The 20387-nt window shown below is 34.9% G+C and overlaps 1 protein-coding gene across 2 annotated transcripts in view; it reads right to left on the reverse strand.

Moving 5' to 3' along the window:
- Nucleotides 1–5452: 5452 nt before the first annotated feature.
- The window catches only part of UBE2E3 (ubiquitin conjugating enzyme E2 E3), an 81270-nt gene continuing 66335 nt past the window's right edge, over nt 5453–20387 (reverse strand). For both annotated transcript variants that reach the window (XM_039469988.2, XM_010351541.3), the window contains exons 4-6: nt 11125–11257; nt 8025–8172; nt 5453–6079 (exon numbers count right to left, since the gene is read on the reverse strand). In XM_039469988.2, coding sequence (XP_039325922.1) covers nt 5982–6079; nt 8025–8172; nt 11125–11257 — 379 coding nt within the window. In that variant the 3' untranslated portion in view covers nt 5453–5981. The remainder of the gene's footprint in view (nt 6080–8024; nt 8173–11124; nt 11258–20387) is intronic.

Genomic DNA, 20387 nt, shown 5'->3' on the forward strand with positions numbered 1-20387 from the left:
CACCTGGGCCCCTAACTGTCAGAACTTCTGAGTACCACACACCTCTCGGCAACCCATTCCTCCACAGATTTCCCTTTCCCTTCTCTTGAATTGAAATGGGAGCAGCCAACGTATCTGAGTTTGCTAAGCTGACTTAAGAATATTCATGGTATGAGACAAAATAGAAGTTGCCGAAATTATACTTCTGAAACTAGGGTGCTTCTTACCCAGTTACCTTTCCATTCAACCTACTAGCAAAGAAAGAACATGGGGCAATACAGAAAAAAATGACCATGTGCCTCTTCATCCTATTCCATTTCCCTTTCTCACAGAAGCAAGTGAAAAACACACATGCACACACAGAAAACAAAGACTTGAATAGTAGCCTAATAAATGACTTACAACACTCCAGAGTAGCCCCTTCCACCTTACCAAATGGTACACTAGTTCCCATGCCCTAAAATATTTCTCTTAAAAGATTTTCTCAAAGGCCATCAGTTTTCGTTTCTTTACAGATCTCCCTAAAATACTGCAGGCAGATACATGTTATTTAGTTGTCTTCTTTTTACCAATAAAAAAGAATAGAAGAAATATCAATTAAGACAGCAATGATTATGAGAAATTATGTAAACTTTGTAAGACAGAAAGTATTCTGGAGAATTTAAGGACTTTTAAATATAAGATTAAGTCAGTCTATTTTAAATACATTGTCATTAAGTAGGTTATATGAATAGCCCATTGCTATTTCCCGTATTTCAATTCAACAGTTTCAATTTAACAACTTAAATATATGAGGCACTGACCACATACAAAGCACTGAATCAACATGGGGAACCAACAAAGACATGACTGATACGCTTCAAATGGTCTCTGGATAAACCTATGGAGAATACTTCCCATGATATAATTATCATTCACTCAGCAAATATATATGATGTTACATATTGGAATAGACACTGAGTTAAGGAGACATGAAGCATAGATATTAACTTCCAAAAGCTCATTATCCAGAAATATGGATATGGAATAAAATTGAATAAAATGCCAAAATGCATGCTGCAAACATGGGGTACTAAGAGGAGTTTAAGAAAGAATAATTACATTAAAAGCATTAAATAGTATTAAGCATATTCAACATGATATATAAAGTAAAACTTACTAAATATTATACTAATATTTTCATTGCTAACTCAGCAAGAACATCTGTTCAGTTTCTTATTCAACAAAAATGGAAATACATTAACAAAGATGTGTTGTCCTCTGCTAATATGAGGGAAAAGTCTATCTCAATAGAGAAATAATACACTATTTAAGGATGTGAAAATGTATTCATCTCTGTATGTACCACACTGCCAGAAAGAACTTTGAAATTAGCAAACACATAGTATTTGTAGAGCAGATAAACTCAGGGTGAAGATCAGCTAAGGAGTTATACAGCATAACCACCTTTCATGTCCCCCCACCGCCTTCCAAAAAGAAAAAGGAATAATAATTCTTGGCTTTAGGGCATACGTTGTCGAGGAAGGCACCTGACTTCTTGTTGGCACTTGGGAATATGCATATGCTTGATTTCCTTTTATTATTTCTGATGTTTGTGAAGAAGGCATCTCAGAGAAACAGACCAACAGGTACGCGAGGACAGCATAATAGAAAGGTTTCCATCAAAGGAGCTGGGCTTGACATAAACTTTAGGTATTGGAGATTGGAGGATTTGGGGGAAAAATTGCTTTTAGTGACCTGTGTTGGGAGGACTTGAGTAACTGGCTCTAGCCTCACCAGATTTCAACAAGGTAACCTACAGATATGAAAACAATGTGAATTGAAATTTCTGTAAATACATGTCATTGATAATATCTATATTTGTCAAACAATTCCTTTTGCTATGCATTGGAATATTCCAGAATATATCCAGATATATTTTAGAATATACCCAGGACTAGGTTCCAAAGCTCTTCTGCCTAATCATGGTTTCTCATGTATAGTTAAATTAACAACAAAGACTATCAAAGATTACTTATACTGTACTTGTGCCCGAATTAATCTATTGCTTTTTTTTCTTTTCAAAACTTAGCTTTTCAATATATGATCTTATTAATATATTGGATGCTGCCATTTAAAAATGACCTTGGGCTTCCTGTGTCACAAATTACTAACCACAAGAAGCTGAGAGCCCAGCAGGAGGTAAACTGAAGTTAAGAGAGACACTGCTGGAGTTCCAGGATATTCTCTTAAGAGAAATGCTTATGGGTTTAGGAGAACTCATAAGACAGGAAGAAAAACAAGTGAGGCTGGTGTGCATATGCCTTAGATATGATAGGCATACATCTTAGAGGATCACTCCTCATTTCTAATTTAACAACATTAATTCCGTTTGACAAACACAAAGGCTTTTAACACTACCTATTACTGTCAGCAATGCAGTTATAAATGCCACTCCCATTCATTGTACAGCCATTTTAAAAGGACTACCAGTTTACTATGTAGAAACACGCCATTACACACTGCAGAGATATGCATTTAAATCACTGAAGAACTTTACAAGAAAAAGTTGATAAACTAGTTAGAAAAATTTTATTTCATTTCAAATAATGTGTATCTACTAGAATGTAATTGTAATTTTTATTTGGCTATTACCTGAGAAAATTTAGTAATTTATTTAAATATGAAACAAATGAATTTATCTGTATGTTTTATTTACCTAAAATAAAGACCACGAACTGGAATATAAGTAGATAATGTTTATGTAGAATCATTATCTCACTCTCTTAAGACAATTTATAAAAATTTGAGAAAAATAATTGATGTTTCACATCATGTCATAATTCTGTCCAAAGACCACAATGTAAATGTTAACAAAAATGTGTTAATGTACTGCACTTACATCATTATAACGTAAGTTCCTATCTAAATTCACAGGACTGATACTGACTTAAATTTTACCATACAGTCGCATCCTTACATGGTTGGAAGAACATTTGGACAAGTTAGTGGGGCTAACTACAAGTTCTTTAAGTATGCATCAGAAAACAATACCTTAAATTTCGTATTAGAAAGAGTGGCATACACATGGTCAAATTGTAAGCATCACATGAATTTTATTCCTGTGATTAAAATTTCCTTATTAAAAAAAGGCAATGTCTAGATAACTAAAACAGCCGTTTTGAAAAAGGTATTCCATTAAATGCTTGCTTTACTTATCAATGTAAATTTTCTGATGTGGTTACACAATATATGGTTAAATAAGTTTAAAATAATATTGTTTATCTCATTTTCCAAATTAATAAAGGGAAATCAGTGATGTTAAAAGTATTCCTATGACAAATCACTACGGGAGAATACAAATCTACCTACCTCATATTCATTGCAAACAGTCATATTTTGTAAGGTTCCATTTGAGACTAAAATAAAATATTAAAACAAAGACTTGCTAAAATGCATTACTGTACTTTATAATTTCCAGAAGTTATCATCTACGAATATCTACTTTCATAGGGAACAGTTATAACTTTTGTGTGTGAGTGTGAGTGTGTGTGTGTGTCTGGGTGCACGTGTTCAATATAAAGTTGTGATGTTATAAACAAAAGCTCTTTGCCTAGTGGGAAACAATGGAGGTGCAGGGGGAGAGGGAGTATTGTATTGGCTGTGTAATATCAAGCAAGTTATTTACATCTGTGTACGCACACTGCCAGCTGTCAACTGAGGATCATCAGTGTCTGCTCTCCTAAAGCTCTTTAGGTGTCTCCAATGAGGTAAGGCACATCTGTGACTGAACAGTGCCCTGGCATGCAGTAGCTCTCATGTCAGAGGTTCATCTATCAATTTGAACACCAAGATACTATTAGTCCATTTCAAAGAGTAGCCTGTTCCCTCTAGAGAAAGCAGGACAAGAGCAAGAAAAATTTACAAGATTGAAATTATTGAGCTTCAGGGCTAGTAGAGAAGAGGCAAATGATCAAACTGACTCTTCTGTATAAACAAACTAAAACTCTAAGAGTTAAAGTGTCTTATTTAAGGCCACAATGGTAGTCTGTGAAAGAGATGCAAATATTTTAAGTAACCAACTCCCTCCACTTTATCCCAAACCAGTATAGAAACAGCCTACAAGTCAGCAAAATAGGTTGGTGGTGGTAATGAAGCTCATGGTAACTAAAGGAAGTCTAATCATAGCATCCCTAAACATCCTAACATTCAGTATGATAAAAGTTTTTCTAGCACCAAGACAGAAGTTTATTACTCTAGGATGCAGAATGTACAATTTTGGCAGTGGAGGAAAAACTACTTTATACAGCTCACCCATGGTTGATTTAAAAAAAAAAAAAAAAAAAAAAAAAAAAACCTTATAGCTTAATAAAAGGTCTCCACTTTTATCACATTGACTTGGACTCCATTATAGATTATTAGTTAGGTTTTCATAGATGTAAAGTCTGAAGTATTCAAAATAGTTCCTTTGCATGGTGTTCCTCTGTAATAGTGTTGGAGGGCGAAGTTTAAGTGAAAAAGAGATATATAAGTGTAATTTTAATTTTACTCTAAGACTTCTGACAAACATTCAAGTAGGAGTCTTCTAGTGATGCACGCAACTACACATTTCACTTATCTTGAAGCAATTTTTATGTTAATATTTTCACTCTATACATTTTAAGATGATACTTCATTTCCATACTGAAGACCGACCGGAGAAGACACTTGGCCCATATACCACAACCTTGGCTATATGACCAGAGATAACTGCCTTAGTCATAGGGAAACAAAACAAATAAAACCACACACAATTATACTCTGTTTAGCAAATCTAAATATTGCAAAGTAATTCTAACTTTCCAAAAATCTAACACTTTACAATTACAACTAGGAAGAAGAAATTTAACCTCTAAAACATCTTACAATTTGGCATTTTATCCATTGAGAAATAATATCACATCTGTACACTAACACAGTTCTATTCTACCCTCAAGGCAAACAAAGATTTCTGTGTTCAACTCTGCCTCTGGCTATATTTGCTGGCCACTTGCCATAGTAAGAATGGTTATACACACCATGAAAATTCAAGAGCAGGATTAGAAGTAAAAACTGCACCATAAGCTAGCTACCACTTCAAAGTTACCAACTGACAATACTGCCCAATGCTGAACAAAAAACACCAATTTGGAAGCAACATGTTCCATAAGACATTACCAGACTCCTAAGTGAGTGAGCCAGGATTTCATGTTCTTTTTGGCTTAAACATCGTATTATCAAAGTACAGTGTTATGTGTTTCAGACCACTGGGTTAAAATCCCTTTTTGAATATTTAAGGTTATTCTTTCAATAAAACACATTTAATAAGATTTTAAATGTTTTCAATTTAAGAACCGGTTTATTTGTGCTAGTCTGTAGTAGTCAATCTTCATAGCCACATTTTTATTTCATCAACAATCATCTCAGACACACCTTCTAACAAGACTGACTTAAAATATTACGACAGGAAACTATGCCTTCAGGAGCATGTTTATTGTGTTTGAGATGATACATCAGGTGCTCTCTGAGCTACAAAGGGTAAAAGGAAATCCTCTCATTACAAACTGACAAAGGTAAAAGGTAAAACATTTTTCACAACAGCATGAACCACATACTCAGATCTGGATTTAATACAAATGACATAATTCCTAGTCATCTACAGCTACTTTTATAACTTCATACAGATAATGAATTAGGCTAAAATGCACTATAATATTTGGTAGACTTCAGGACCAGTATCCTTAGTACATCACAAAATACATTTTGATATCCCAAAGAAGCAAGACTTGCAAGTAGGCGTTTTAAACATAACTAATCTACAGCTACAAAGTTCTACTCTTGATAGCATTTACCTTTTTGGGGAGTCTCCCAGGCTCCAAAGGATAAAAGCAGAGTAGAATCAGTATAACATATACACAGAAGTCCGTATTGTAAAGGCTATAAAGATTTGCAGCACAGTGAGAAGATGCCTTCTGCTCCTTCACACTGCATACAAATTATATGAATTATGTTGCGTATCTCTTGGTCCACTGTCTGGCTATCCTGTCGTGTTCTGCTCTGTTGGTCAAATACTGAGTGGCTATGCTTCCAACCAGAGGATCCGCTGGAAAAGTGGAAAGAACATTAAAAGCTATTTTGTGGTATCTTCTTCAAAGTATAGTTCTAATAGTCTACTAAAATGAAATGCTTATTTTTCATCAGTATCTTCTGTTATAGATAGATTTTCAAAAGAAAAAGTTTAAAGTAACATAATCATATGTATATTTTAATATTCAAGTTAGGAATACCCTCTTCAGCAAAAAAAAAAAAAAAAAGAAAGGAAAAGAAAAGAAAAAAATTGAATTTTGAGCTGTAGAGCTACATTTGATTTTTATAAAAGATACGCCTTCAATAAACAAAAACTATTTTGTAATTTTGGCCTTTCATTCAACAATGGAAGTATGCTAGGTGGTTATATTTCTGCTTGTGAAAAGTTGAAAATGGTAATTTTTAGATAAGACCCCAATATTACAATACAATGCTGCTTCAAATAAAATGCTTCCTTCATCTGTGCCCAATATGACTCTAATCACTATCCATAGTTCCACTTGAAAACTTACTTGCCATTTTGTTTTAAGTATAATTCTGAACTAGAGAGTGAATCTGACATAAATTTTTATTTTGATTTTTAAGAAGAAAAAAAATATGTACATATGGTACAATATTTTAATTAGCCAGTAAAAAGAAACTCTTCCTTCCTGACTCCAACTATCCAGAATTTTCTTTCCCTGGAAAACAATTGTTACAACATTACTTTCCAGAGTTCTTACACGCATTGACAAGCATTTAGAATATTATGTTGTGTATACGCATTTTTTTTTTTTTTGAGACAGAGTCTTGCTCTGTAGTCCAGACTGGAGTGCAATGGCAAGGTCTCGGCTCACTGCAACCGCTGCCTCCCAGGTTCAAGTGATTCTCCTGCCTTGGCTCCCCCAAGTAGCTGGGAATACAGGTACCCACCACCACGTCCAGCTAATTTTTGTATTTTTAGTAGAGATGGGGTTTCACTATGTTGGCCAGGCTGATCTCAAACTCCTGACTTTGTGATCCTCCCACCTCAGCCTCCCAAAGTGCTGGGATGACAGGCATGAGCCACCGTGTCTGGCCGTGTCTATGTATTTTTTCCATTGCTTTTTATATTTAATAGATCTTGAAGATATTTTCCTATTAGTTCATATAGAGTTGTCACATTCTTTTAAGAAGCTACTTCTATTAACGGGCATTGAGGTTATTTCAAATCCTCTGCTTTAATAAATGATACCACAATGAATATCCATCTCTATCTATTGCATATGTATCTCTGCTCAGCACAAGGTAACAACTGTAACAGTCTTTAGTGACTTATCAAATACTTAAAAAAAGGAAGTGAACTTAAAAAAAATGGCCACACAGTGAAATAAAATGTGTGTGAAATTTCAGGTCTAATCATCACTTTATCAAGTCAGTTACCCAAGTTTCTAAAGTTCACATGTGGCAGTTAGGCATTTTTTAGAGTTATGAATTATACACAAATGATTTTATCTCTGAGTTGTTATAATCTAGTTCAAGTCTCACTATCATAATATCCATTAATACTATGCCTAATATAACTAACTAATTCAAAAAGGAAGGGAGAGTAAGAAACCCTTCATTATTAAAGTAGTTGCCTAAAAGCATATGGCAGCATAGAAGAAGCAGGAAAAGGAGGCATCGGTGTCAAAGACATTGCTTCACTCTTGTTAGATGTGGTCTGTGCACCGACATAATTTTAAAAGCAGAGATTCCATTAATGATGGTGACAAAATAACTACAAAGTGCCACGCTATTAACAAATTAAATGAGGGCATTGAGAAAATTTGGCCTAGTCTACTTGAAATGGCATAGGTAATTTCCTCACAAAATGTTTTATGCTGATCTTATCTATCAATAGCATTCACCTCTCAATCTACATTTCAAGCCAACTAAAAAAAAAAAAAATAGTGTGCTGGATTTTGTAGCCTTAGCGTATGCGTCAATAAATATTTGCTTACCAGGGTTGCAGTCTGTCAAAAGGGAACAAATAGACAGCAAAACCTTTGAAATAGTCAAAGCGGGGCTCCAGTTGTCTTTAAGGATGTCCAGACAGATGACTCCCTGACTGTTGATGTTGCAGTGATAGATTCTGGTGCGGAAAGTAACCTAAGCACAGTCACATTAAAAACAGAAGGAAAATCAATGTTTTATTAACAACTAAAACACTTAAAAAAAAAAAGAAGGGTAATATATCATAGTTGAATCTAAATGATTTAACTGGAGCTAACCTTAGATTAAGTTTAATAACAAAATTAAATAGTTTTATTTGACTCAGTTGAAAAAAGTTTGTTTTTACTCTGTATAGAAAGAACTAAAGTGAGGAACTGATCAGTTATACTTAAATAACTGATACAGTAATTCTATTTATGTGTGTGGGTATGTGTGTTAGCACACACACCCACATCATAAACAACTGTGTGTGTACATACACATACAGAAAGACAGAAAGTGAGGAAGAAGAGAAATGTTTTGGTGCCAAAGGTAAGAGAAACTGATGACGATTTTTTTAAAGCATAAAAGTTACATCAGTTTCTTAGCTTAAAAGATCAGTATCAACTCAGCTAATTTCTTACCAAACATTAGAAAATATTGGAGGATTTAGAAGGTTAGTAAAATCATTTACACTACCTGCCTTTCTGTTTCTTAGCCTTTCATTTCTACACCTGGTTCACTGTCTTGTTAGACTAAATTATTAAAATAAAATAAGCAAGGTTTGTAGCTACTGGATAAAGGAAACTAATATATCCCTGAAATGTGTAAGAAAAGAAGGTAAATCATAAGAACAAATACTACCAAGTCCCAAAATAATCACAAACACTAACTGGATAGTTAATTCGTAACTGGGAGTTGCCAAAGGAAAAAACAGACAATTTCTGATCATTTGACACTGTAGGGTCTGTGAGCACAAAAGCGGAATCTGGGAAGAAAACATTAAATGCTCTCAAAAATGTCCTCCTGAAAAGAATGCATGATGGCGAGGGGTGGGGGAGCAACACACAAGTTTAGTAGAAGAGGAAGAGAGCATGCCCCTCTGCTCTGACCAATGCAGCATATATGAGTTACTTGTGAATATACGACTCTTAAATTGTGGTGAGGTGAATGAGACGAACTAAAAGTGTAAAATAAATACCAAATTTCAGAGTTAGTACCAAGAAGAAAATGTATAAGATTTCACTAATAATACTCTTATATTGATTACATGTTAAAATGACAATATTTTGAATATGTTAGGTAAATAATATATTATTAAAATACCCTATTTCTTTTTACTTAATGTGGCTATTAGAAAATTTAAAATTATACAAGTAGATTTTACTATATTTCCATTAATGCTGCTCTAGAATACAGAAATAATGTATGTTCAGATCACTGACATGACAATACACGTGATTTACAAATATAGTATTTTCAGCTATAACTAGTGAACAGAATAGCATTCATGAACAGATTTCTATTAAACTTTTATCCTTCAAGAAGTTCACCATTTTCCAAACTTCAAAAATATTTAGCACTGTAGAGAAATAATTGTTTCAAACACCACAATCACACCAGAAATCTTATTTTTCACTTGTCCAACTATAGATCTTAATAATGCTTAATACTATATATCTTAGCAACAGAGTGAACCAACACCAAAGAATCAGAAGCTTAACATACTGCAATTTCAGCGGAAAACATGCTAAATTTATAACCATTAGATGAATCAAAATTATTGATAATCATATACAGTATTATAGTGTGAAATTCTTATATTAGTCAAGTTCCACTTTCCATTAAAAGGTGTCCAGAAAAATTTAAGAGTCGTCTTCTGCAATTAATCTTCTGCCATATGCAAAAAGAATTTCAAGATCTTAGATTCTGATGGGACCACACAGTAAAACACTTTACACACTAATAGCTGTAACTGATAGTAAATACCTCCAGGTGTAAGGGACCTTGCTGTTTGTGATTTGGGGTAACTACCACTAGATGGAACTATTGTTACCTTGTTAGACAATATCATCTTGAGAAATAATCCTCTTTTATTCACAAAATACACCCTTTTTTATGCACATACATACATACATACACAAAGGCTATATAAATTTTAAATGTTATAAATTGCAATATAAATTTTAAAAACATAGAAAGAACAAAAGTTACCATGTTGAAAAGAAAAACATTTTACCACTGTTAAGGGCTAAGGACTTGAAAATACACTTTCCCCTCTATGTCAGACATCTGTGTTTCAGGAGCATAATGATACTCTATGCTTAATTCCAGCGGTTTTTACCTGCTGGCTTGACCACTGTAGACACAGAAGTTAGGGGAGGAAGCCACTCAAGTAATTGTTATATTTAAGCTTTGCAAGGTTGAAGGTCATTACAAGGCACAACTCACCCCGTTCTGTGTTATCCACCTAATTCATACTTCCAATGAACTCAGAGCCAACAAAGAGACAGAAGGTACTCAGGCACTCTGTTTCCATTACTACATCATACTCACAGAGGGTACAAAATGAGTTTACTAAATATTATTAGTTTCCCTCTTCTTGGCTATGAAGTTTTTGCTTATCTATAAAGATAAGGCATTCAGCACAAAATTCACATTAAACCCTTCTGGAAGCTGTCAAACAGCTTTACTTTTTATCCTAATAAATACCTCCATTAATAATACCTTAATTAACTATTAAGATATTTTTATACATCAGGACAATTTTATACTTATGAGGGAAAATACCCTATGAACCTTCATTAATACCTTCATTAATAACACCTTATGAAGGTATTAATGAAGGTTCACAGGGTATTTTCCCTAAGTGTAAAATTTATCTGCTTTATTGATGTGCAAAGTATAGTTTTATTTACAATTAAGAATTAAACTGTCTGTTGATTACAAATTATTTGTGAAAGGAGTCAGTTACTTTCAGTTTTAAAATTCTTGATTACGTGAGTTTCCATATCAATCCATGAAAAACAATGAGATAAAAATAACTGCATCGACACACATTTAAATTCTGGAATAACCAATTTTGAAGGAGAATAATAATTATTAAAGAATGCACTTCTAGCTTCTTACCTTTGGTGGCTTAAATGGATAATCTGATGAAAATGTGATATCCAGAAAAAACACACCACCTTCATATACAGAACCCGGTGGACCAAGTATAGTTGACCTCCATTCATAAATGTTATCTCCTTTAGGCCCAGCACTATTTAAAAGAAATTAAAAATCAGTATGTACATATATTAGCAATGCATGTTAATATAATAAAACCAGGTAAGTATTAAAGGTAAATTAGCAACCCTAGAGAAATAAGTGAAATAAGCATAAAAGAAATAAGCCCCAATGTGTTTGCACATGCGTGTGTGTATGAACTTATTTGGAAACATTACAAATTTACAGAGGAAATGCAAGGAAAGTACCAAGAAAGTTGGTGTTGCTTTGCTCAGTCTCCATTAGCATTCTGCCCCTTCTGCTCCTCTCTCCCACTGTAACACGCACCCCTCTAGCCCTGCAAGCGTGCACAGAGACATGCTTTTTTCTGTGTCATTTGAAAGTTACACATATCACAGCCTTTTCCCCATAAATACTTCAGTGTGCATTTCCTAAAAATAATTTCCTATAAATCAAAACACAGTTTTAATTTCAGTAAATACATTAATAGAATTCTTTAAACTACAATTTGTATTATAATGCTGTCAAGTGATTCTGTAATAACCTTTAAAAATTAATTTTCCTCCAAACGCAGGACTCAGTCTTGGAACCATGTATTTCCCGTGTCTTTATTCTCCTTTATTATGGGTCCTTTCCACCTTTATTTAAATTTTATAACATTAACATTTTTTGCAGAATCTAGTCATTTTTTAAAAAAAGTTTACCATTTTGAGCTTGCCTGATGTTTCCTCATGATTAGATTCATGTAACGCATTTCTGGCTGAAATAATATGTAAGTGATGTGTCCTTCTCAGGGTATCACAGATCTACCTACCTGTACCTCACTGGTAATGTTAAATTTCATCATCCAGACAAAGTACTATCCAATTTTCCTACTGCATACTTACTTAGTATCTTTTCCCTGCAACCAATAGCAATCCTTGGGCAGACACTTTAAGACTAGACAAATATCCTGCTTCTCATCAAAATTTCTTCCCAGTATTTAGTATCTGTTTGTGATTGCTATGGTTTGATTTGTCCCTGCTAAAATTCATGCTAAAATCTGACCTCCAAATGTGGCAATGCGGGGAGGTATCTGGGTCAGAGGGGTAGATCCCTCATGAATAAATTAATGCCCTCCCTCCGGGATGAGTACTCACTCTAGCAAGAAACAATTAGTTTCCAAGAGAACTCGTTGTTTAAAAAGAGTCTGGCTTTCCTCAGTTTCTCTCTCTTGCTTCCTCTCTTGCTATGATCTTTGCACATGATGCTTGCCTTTCCACTTTCCACTGTGAATTGAAGCAGCCTGAGGCCCTCACCAGATGTAGACAGATGCCCTTCAAGTAAACTGAATAAATATCTTTTCCTTATAACCTACTCAGTCTCAGGTATTCTGTTATAGCAACAAAATCATGATTGTTTACTTCTAGAACTTTCTCTACACTTAATAGTTACCCCTTGAGACCTTTCTCCTGACTGTACGTATAGAAGTGTTATTGGTATGGTCTCATTTTTTGTCCCAACGCTTTATAAGTCATTACTGCCTTTAATTATTTTGATGCCCAAATTATCGTAGATTTGGCCAATGGAGAACACTTTCAAAATGACTCCTATATCCTTGCAACATGCTAGCATCTTTTTTTTTCTGAAGCATTTCCTTCCTTTGTCATAAAGAATCCCATCCTTGGAATCAGCCTTTCTCCAAAGAGCCCGGGTTCCTTTCTGTGGGAATATTGTCAGAAAAACCAAGATCGGAGTCCTAGGTGCTACTAAGTCTTAGTTACGTTTTGGTGCAATGTGCTCAACATCATCACTTTATAAAATACAAATGAGATATAATTCAAATAAAATCTAAACTCACAATTACTTGTTGGTAAGGTGACTCTAATATGCCTTAAAACTCTTCTCAAATTCATTTTACTGCCAGTTGGTAGAAGAGCTTGGACTCTCCACACCCAATTCTTAGTTCTCAAATGTGCTCTCTTCTCACTTACCATACTATTTGCCATAGTGAGGGAACGTATTCTCTTACCCCCGTCCACAAGGGGGAGTAGCTTCAAAGGCAAGAACTCAGCGCCGAACCTCCACCCGTGTCTCCATCCGGGAACTTAGAGGTCTTTAACTTTTGTGCCCGCGGTAAGAAATCAAAGATCAATCACCCAGGCAGAAGTTTAAAGGAACTCCTTTCATAGGCCAGAAAACTTAAACGGGGCAGGAATTACTCCCAGGTTAAAAGTCCCCTTCTCTCTCATCCAGGCCGGTATCTGGATCCTCTCCCACGACCTCGTGGGAGCTCTCGTGCACGCGCTCGCTCTCTCGCGCGCGGGCTCGCTCGCTCTCTCTGCCTAAATAAATCACTTTTTGAAAAACTCTCTGGGGTCCGATATTTACTCAACTGCTTACCGTGCGGTGTGTGTGTGTGAGGTGGGGGGGAGGGGAGTTCTTCCCTCCCATTCTTGGGTGAGGGACCAAGAGTAAGTAAGAACACATCCTCTCGGGGAGCTGAGCCTCCCCGCGACCTAAACCCGGTCTCAACAGGACAAAGTGTACATTTAACTACTACAGCAGGATAGTAAATAACTTTTCCTATTGTCTTGGATTAAACTAAACAGAGAAGCTATAGTATTGTGATTACTTTGCTATACCCAAAGACACCTAGCTTAAGGCAAGTAAGGGCTAAAAATCCAATCCTAAAATCCAGGCAGTAATGGCTACCTGTCTGGAGTAAGGGGCCTCTTCTCGTTCTCATAAACGTACCATCTGTTAGTGAAAACATGGAATGAGAAGGGAGGGGGTCAGGAAAGGACATGAGCAGCTGCAGGACTAAGTCCACTCTATTTTAAAGAAACCATATTAGAGGTTAGCAGATGACTGACATAAACTCTGTCTCTGCCTCTTTCCAATGTCTTGAATCATTAATTTTTCCTTCTCTGGTGAGTGATGCCAACAAGAATCCAACAATGCTGTTTCTCCCAACTTTATTATAATTTTTAAATCTCTTATTTCTCTACCCCTTCCAGCTTCCATCTCAATCATCTTTCCTTTAAAGCAAAACTCCTTGGAAGTTTTATCTACACCTGCTATCTTCAATTTCTCTCCTCCATTGTTATTTGAACTCTTCCAAACAGGCATTTCCTCCTGTTACTCCACTGAAACAGCTCTTATCCAAGGTCACCAATGATCTACCTAATCACTAGACCCAATGATCATTTCTGAATCATCATATTATTCGACTGGTCCAGCAACATTTGACACAGTCAATCACATCCTCCTTGATACATATTCTCTTTCATCCCTAGAATAATATACTTTATTAGTTTTCCTACATTTCCTGACCCCTTTCTCACCCTCTATTCCTATTCCTTATCTCTCTAAGCTTTAAATATTGCCAGTCCTCCAGAGCTAAGACCTAAATAAACTGTTTTGTTATCTTATGCAGTTTTATGGCTCCCAAGGGCACCAATATGCTCTTAACTTCCACATCTGTAACTGGCCTAGATTTTTTCACACTGCAAGACAATGTCAAGAGAATAAGAAGACAGGCAACAGTCTTGGAGAAGATATTTGTAAAAGATACATCTGATAAAGAACTGTTATCTAAAATATACAATAAACCATTAAAACTCAAGAAAATGAACCACCTGTTTATAAAATAGGTGAAATACCTGAACAGATACCTCACACCAAAAATGAACAGTTTTTTGTAAGCTTATGAAAAACTGTTCAGCCTCATGTCACTGGGGAATTTCAAGTTAAAACAAGAAAAACATACCACTACACACCTATTAGAATGGCCAAAATCCAAAACACTAAAAACAAATGCTAGCAAAAAATGTGGAGTAACAGGGACTCTCATCCATTGCTAGTAGACAATACATAATGGTACAGGAAACGCAAAATATCTAGATTCATTTGTATGCATCTGGATGTCCAATTTGGAAGGCAGTTTGGCAATTTCTTAGAAACATAAACATCTTACCATAAGATCTAGTAATCACACTCCTGGGTATTTACCCAAATAAACTGAAAACTTATGTCTACACAAAATCCTGCATGCAAATGTGAACAGCAGCTTTATTTATAACTGCCAAATCTTGAAGGTGACCAAGCTGTTCTTCAGTAAATGAATGGATATCTAAACTGCAGTATTTCCAGACAATGGAATATTATTCAGTGCTTAAAAAAAAAAAAAGATGAACTATCAAACCATGAAAAAACATGGTTGAAACTTAAATGCATATTACTAAGTGGGAGAATACAGTATGAGAAGGCTACATACTGTATGACTCTATCTATATGATATTCTGGAGGCAAAACTATGGAGACTCCAGAGTATAAGTATCAGTGGTTGCCAGGGGTTACAGGGGTGGAAGGGATGAACAGGCACACACGGAGGATCTTTCAGACAGTCAAACTATTCTGTATGGTATGACATGGTGGATAATGGCATTATACATGTGTAAAACCCCATAAAATGTACATCAAGAGTGAACCCTAATGAAAACGAGGGACTTCGCATGATAATGATGTATCAAGGTAGGTTCATTGATTGGAATGTAACAACTATACCCCTGGACAATGATAGAAGGGTGGTTGTATGTCTGCATGGGGGCAGAAGAACAAGGGGTTTTCACTCAATTTTACTATGAACCTAAAACTGCCAGGAAAAAAGAGATTAATTTAAAAAAATAAAAATAAAGTTTAGAACAAGCAAATATATATATATGTGTATCAAGCAAATATTTATATATTAAATATTTATATATTAAATCAAATATATATACTAAAATAAGAAGTCAATGTTTCTCTAAGTATTGGTTTATAAAAAGAGTTACTAACTTGTATAAACAAGTATGTTCCAAAAATTTGTTTTAAAATCAGGTACTTTGGAACTTAGAATACATTTTGATCACAAAAATAAGGTGGATTAAATCCTGGTCCACAAAACTTACATAAACGATTTCTTCCATAACATTAAATAAGGTACTGTGTATCTGTGGTAAAAAAATGGTGAAAAGCAATGCTATATTTTATTTATCATGGTAAATGGTTAGACATTTTAAAAATACATAACCCAGAGTGCCTTCAGCTTGACCACTCTGGCTCTCAAAGTTCATGTAGTTGGCAGGTAGTCACTCTGGGCTCTGATCTTTTCCTACTCTTTCAAACACATCTTTATAAACAAAGGAGAAAATAGATGTAAAAATAAGGAAATTCTGGTCACAAAGAATGAGAGGAAAACAAAAGGATTATTCCTGCTTAAAGGGTGCTGAAATGACCAAGAAATGGAAGACAGAGGAAATAACTGTAAAGGTGATGGTGAGGTGTCCTGTACACCGGAAGGCACCTGGAAAGCCCACCAATCAGCCAGATAAAAGAGATGTAAGTGACGGGGGATGAAGATAGAAAACCAACAATCCTGCACGATGTGCACATGTATGGGAGACGGGGGGAGGGGGAGGTAAGAATAAAAGAAAATCAAGGTAGGAAAGTGACCAGCAAGCATTTCACAGCAGATAGGAAAACAGAGACTTTCCTGGAACAGAAGAGGCAGAAGAACAAAGGAAATAAAACAAGAAATCTACCCTGGCCTTAAAAAGTGAGCAGACCTTTTATCAAAAGTGGTAAGAACTAGATCCTGATATGATCAGAAACTATAAACCAAGAGGTAAACAAGAAAGGAGAATTTCTGTAGCTATTACTAAACAATAAAATAACCGGCCAATGCTGATGGTGTTAAAATGTGTGAATGTCAGGTGTTCTACTGATAAGCGCCTGCATTGTTAAGTTTCAGCATTCAACCATTTTCAGATATTTTTAAAATTCAGAATTTCTGAAAAGCAATGAGCGTATACCTTGAAGAGTTGGGTAGACAAAGATATTTAAATGCCACACAGACTCCAGCAAGCTTGTCTAACCTGCCTTAGCTTGCTGCCGCTGTTCTCTTTTGTGCTACGCTTTTAGCAGTCTAAAAGCCATGGTGTTTAGTTTCTGGCCTAAAGTGATATGAGGAAACAAGGATGAGGAAGGGGCTTTACTGGTTTAACCGGAAACAGAAACTTCAAGAAACTATGACCATATTTTCTCCCCTGGACACCCCTGCCAAATGTTTACATTAGTTCTTGACATCACCAACATGCTAATTAAATGTGAGAATTAGTTACACCTTAATGATTATAACTTAAGCATTACATTTTTTATAGGATGTGGCTGTGTCAGCCACCTTTCTTTTCTACAACCTTAACAATTAGATAAGATTCACTCAGATTAATAACATGGCTAATGAAAGGAGACATTTCAGCACTATGATTCTGTCATAATTAAGTTAAATCACACAATTTTTACATTGTGCCAAACTATACGGAAATATCTCAGTGATTCAGAAATATCTAGTGTCTGCAGACTCTATACGAAATGATTTTATATAGAAAATGTATTTTTGACTTAAAAACAGAGATACGAAATTTCAGGTAAGATGCCATCCCCCATAAAAAAGAAGCAATCTAAAAACATAAAGAATAACAATTATAAAATGAGCTCATCTATTCACTATAAATACATTTAAAAATAAGTTACATACAAAAGTTTATTCCATTAAGTTGGATTAAGTACTGTAATAGTCATAAGAATATGCATGCATATTCTATTGCAAAAAGTATGCTTTAGAATTCATATACTTAAATTGCATAATGTTAAAAATTAAAAACAATCACTATTAATATCGGTAAAATAAGCAATAATACGACTTTTCCCACAATGAGGTTATAAAGTTAGCATCTCAGTATGAGTACAGGGAGATTAGAAAGAGGAGTCCTTAAATTAGACCAATCTTTAGAAAAGACTGGAATGAGTTAGGTAGTTAAGATTATAAATAAGTTCATTTATAAATGAACTTTTAAATAAGTAAGTGCATTATAAAATAAGTTCATTTACAAATAAGTTCATTATAAACATTTGTAGGTCAGTAATGCACATTTCAGGGATAAAGATGGGACTCGGTAAGTATACCTGGGTTCTAAGAAGAATATTAAAAATACAAAGATATCCAACCTAGCATTGTTTAAAATACTGAACACACGCATAAAGTCAATGTCCACCAATAAGGAGATAGATAATTATACAGCAATTAAAATGAATGACGTATATTTTTCAGCAAGGGATCTGAAAAATAATGCTAAGTGAAAAAAGTTAAGTTGTAGGATTAAACATGTAATTGAATACCATTTATGCAAGTTTTAAAAACACAAAAAAGATCCCACATATTATTTATTAATGCATACATACACACTGGAAGTATGAAAACTTACACAGAAATCATGGACAAATAATACAGGATAGTTATTGCCTCTGGGGAGGAAGGAAGAGGAATGAGACTGGGAAAAAAGTATGAAGAGACTTCAACTATATGTAGTTTTCATTTCCTTTAAAAAAATACGTTCAAGCTAGAACATATGAAAGAATTATTATTACTTAAGCCTTATCTACTGCTGTACACTGAAACAAAAAAGAAGGATGTTTCAAAGTATACCAGAGTTCTATTTCACTATTAACATAACTAAAGAAAGAAAGAACATTTTATGGAGTGTCAACTCTAGGCCAGGTGCTTTATATCTTATCTAACTCGGTAGCAGTAATCCTGTTCGAATATTTTCATCAAAATTTCATAGATGAGAAAACGAGACAGAAAGGTTAAGTGACTTGCCTAGGGTCATATATGCAGAGCTAAGATTCTTTTCTAAAATATCTTCATCACAAATTTTAAAGCAATAAATCCATACAAATATTTTTCATTACCCAGCTCCTGCCAAAAATTAAATGTTAACAGATTCAGAAATAAAGGTATCTAATGACGTACTAAACGTGATTCTGTAATGGCTTCTACTCTACAGACATTTAAATGCTTCATATAATTTGGATTATTGATCCTCTGTTCCATCTCTGTTTTAAGTGTCTACTCTAAGAGTCCTTCCTGAACTTTAGGGATCATATTTCTGAAGAGAATCCTGTTGAACAAAACAGCAGGTGACAAGATGAGTTTTAGTTTCTTTATGTTTAACACTTAGGATATGGGGATGGGAGGAAAAACAAAATGATATTAAACTGAAGTTTTTAAAGAGTAGAAGAAAACCCACAAGGTTTTCTTCAAAACAAATATGGTCATTTGCATTAAAACTCTATGCTAGAACATAACTCTTTCCTGAAACATCTTCGGTAACTGTTCAGGAAATAGAGATCAGAGAGTACTGTCCTGTAAAGAAGTGAATTCTTTTCCTAACATTTGTATTAAGTAGATTCTGATTCTTAAGTTTTTGAACCATTCTTTACCAGCTTCACATCTTTTACACAAAGTACTACAAATGCTTGTGTAACTTCTTGGCCCTTTTGTAAATTACTGTGATGTGGCCGGGCGCGGTGGCTCACGCCTGTAATCCCAGCACTTTGGGAGGCTGAGGCAGGCAATGAGGTCAAGATAGAGACCATCCTGACCAACATGATGAAACACAGTCTCTACTAAGAAATACAAAAATTAGCTGGTGGGGTGTGCCTGTAATCCCAGCTACTTAGGAGGCTGAGGCAGGAGAATTGCTTGAACCTGGGAGGTGGAGGTTGCAGTGAGCAGAGATGGCACCACTGCACTCCAGCCTGGCACCTGGTGACAAAGCAAGACTCTGTCTCAAAGACAAGCAAACAAACAAAATTACTGGGATGCTTCAAAGTATGATTTTTGAAACCCACTCTTCTTTTCATATACTGAGGGTATGGCAAATAAATATATTTTTCTTTGTGTCCAGCCCTAACAACCTTCCCATATGGTCTACAGAAAATAAGTAGTATTTATTTTCATAGTCTTTGGTTTAAAGGAATTAGATTGAACACAAATTTAAATTAGCTGGGTGTGTGTGCCATATACATACAGAAATTGAGCCTGCAAAACCATCTTCATTAAAGAATCAATAACTATTTCTGGCAGTCAGGTGTACATATGAAAATACTGATGAAGTAAAAAAATTATTTAAGGCATCTGCCTAAAGACTTCTGTCTGCACAGATAATGCAATAATGCTTTCTTGATCTAGTAATTACCATCTAGTCTTTCTTCAAAACTACTATAAAGTTTGTGCTTTGTCTACCTTAAGGCCTATTATGACATTCATCATCCAAATGCAGTCAAGTCTATTGTGTATA

This window comes from Saimiri boliviensis, chromosome 5, assembly GCF_048565385.1.
Source record: "Saimiri boliviensis isolate mSaiBol1 chromosome 5, mSaiBol1.pri, whole genome shotgun sequence".
Lineage (NCBI taxonomy): Eukaryota > Metazoa > Chordata > Mammalia > Primates > Cebidae > Saimiri > Saimiri boliviensis.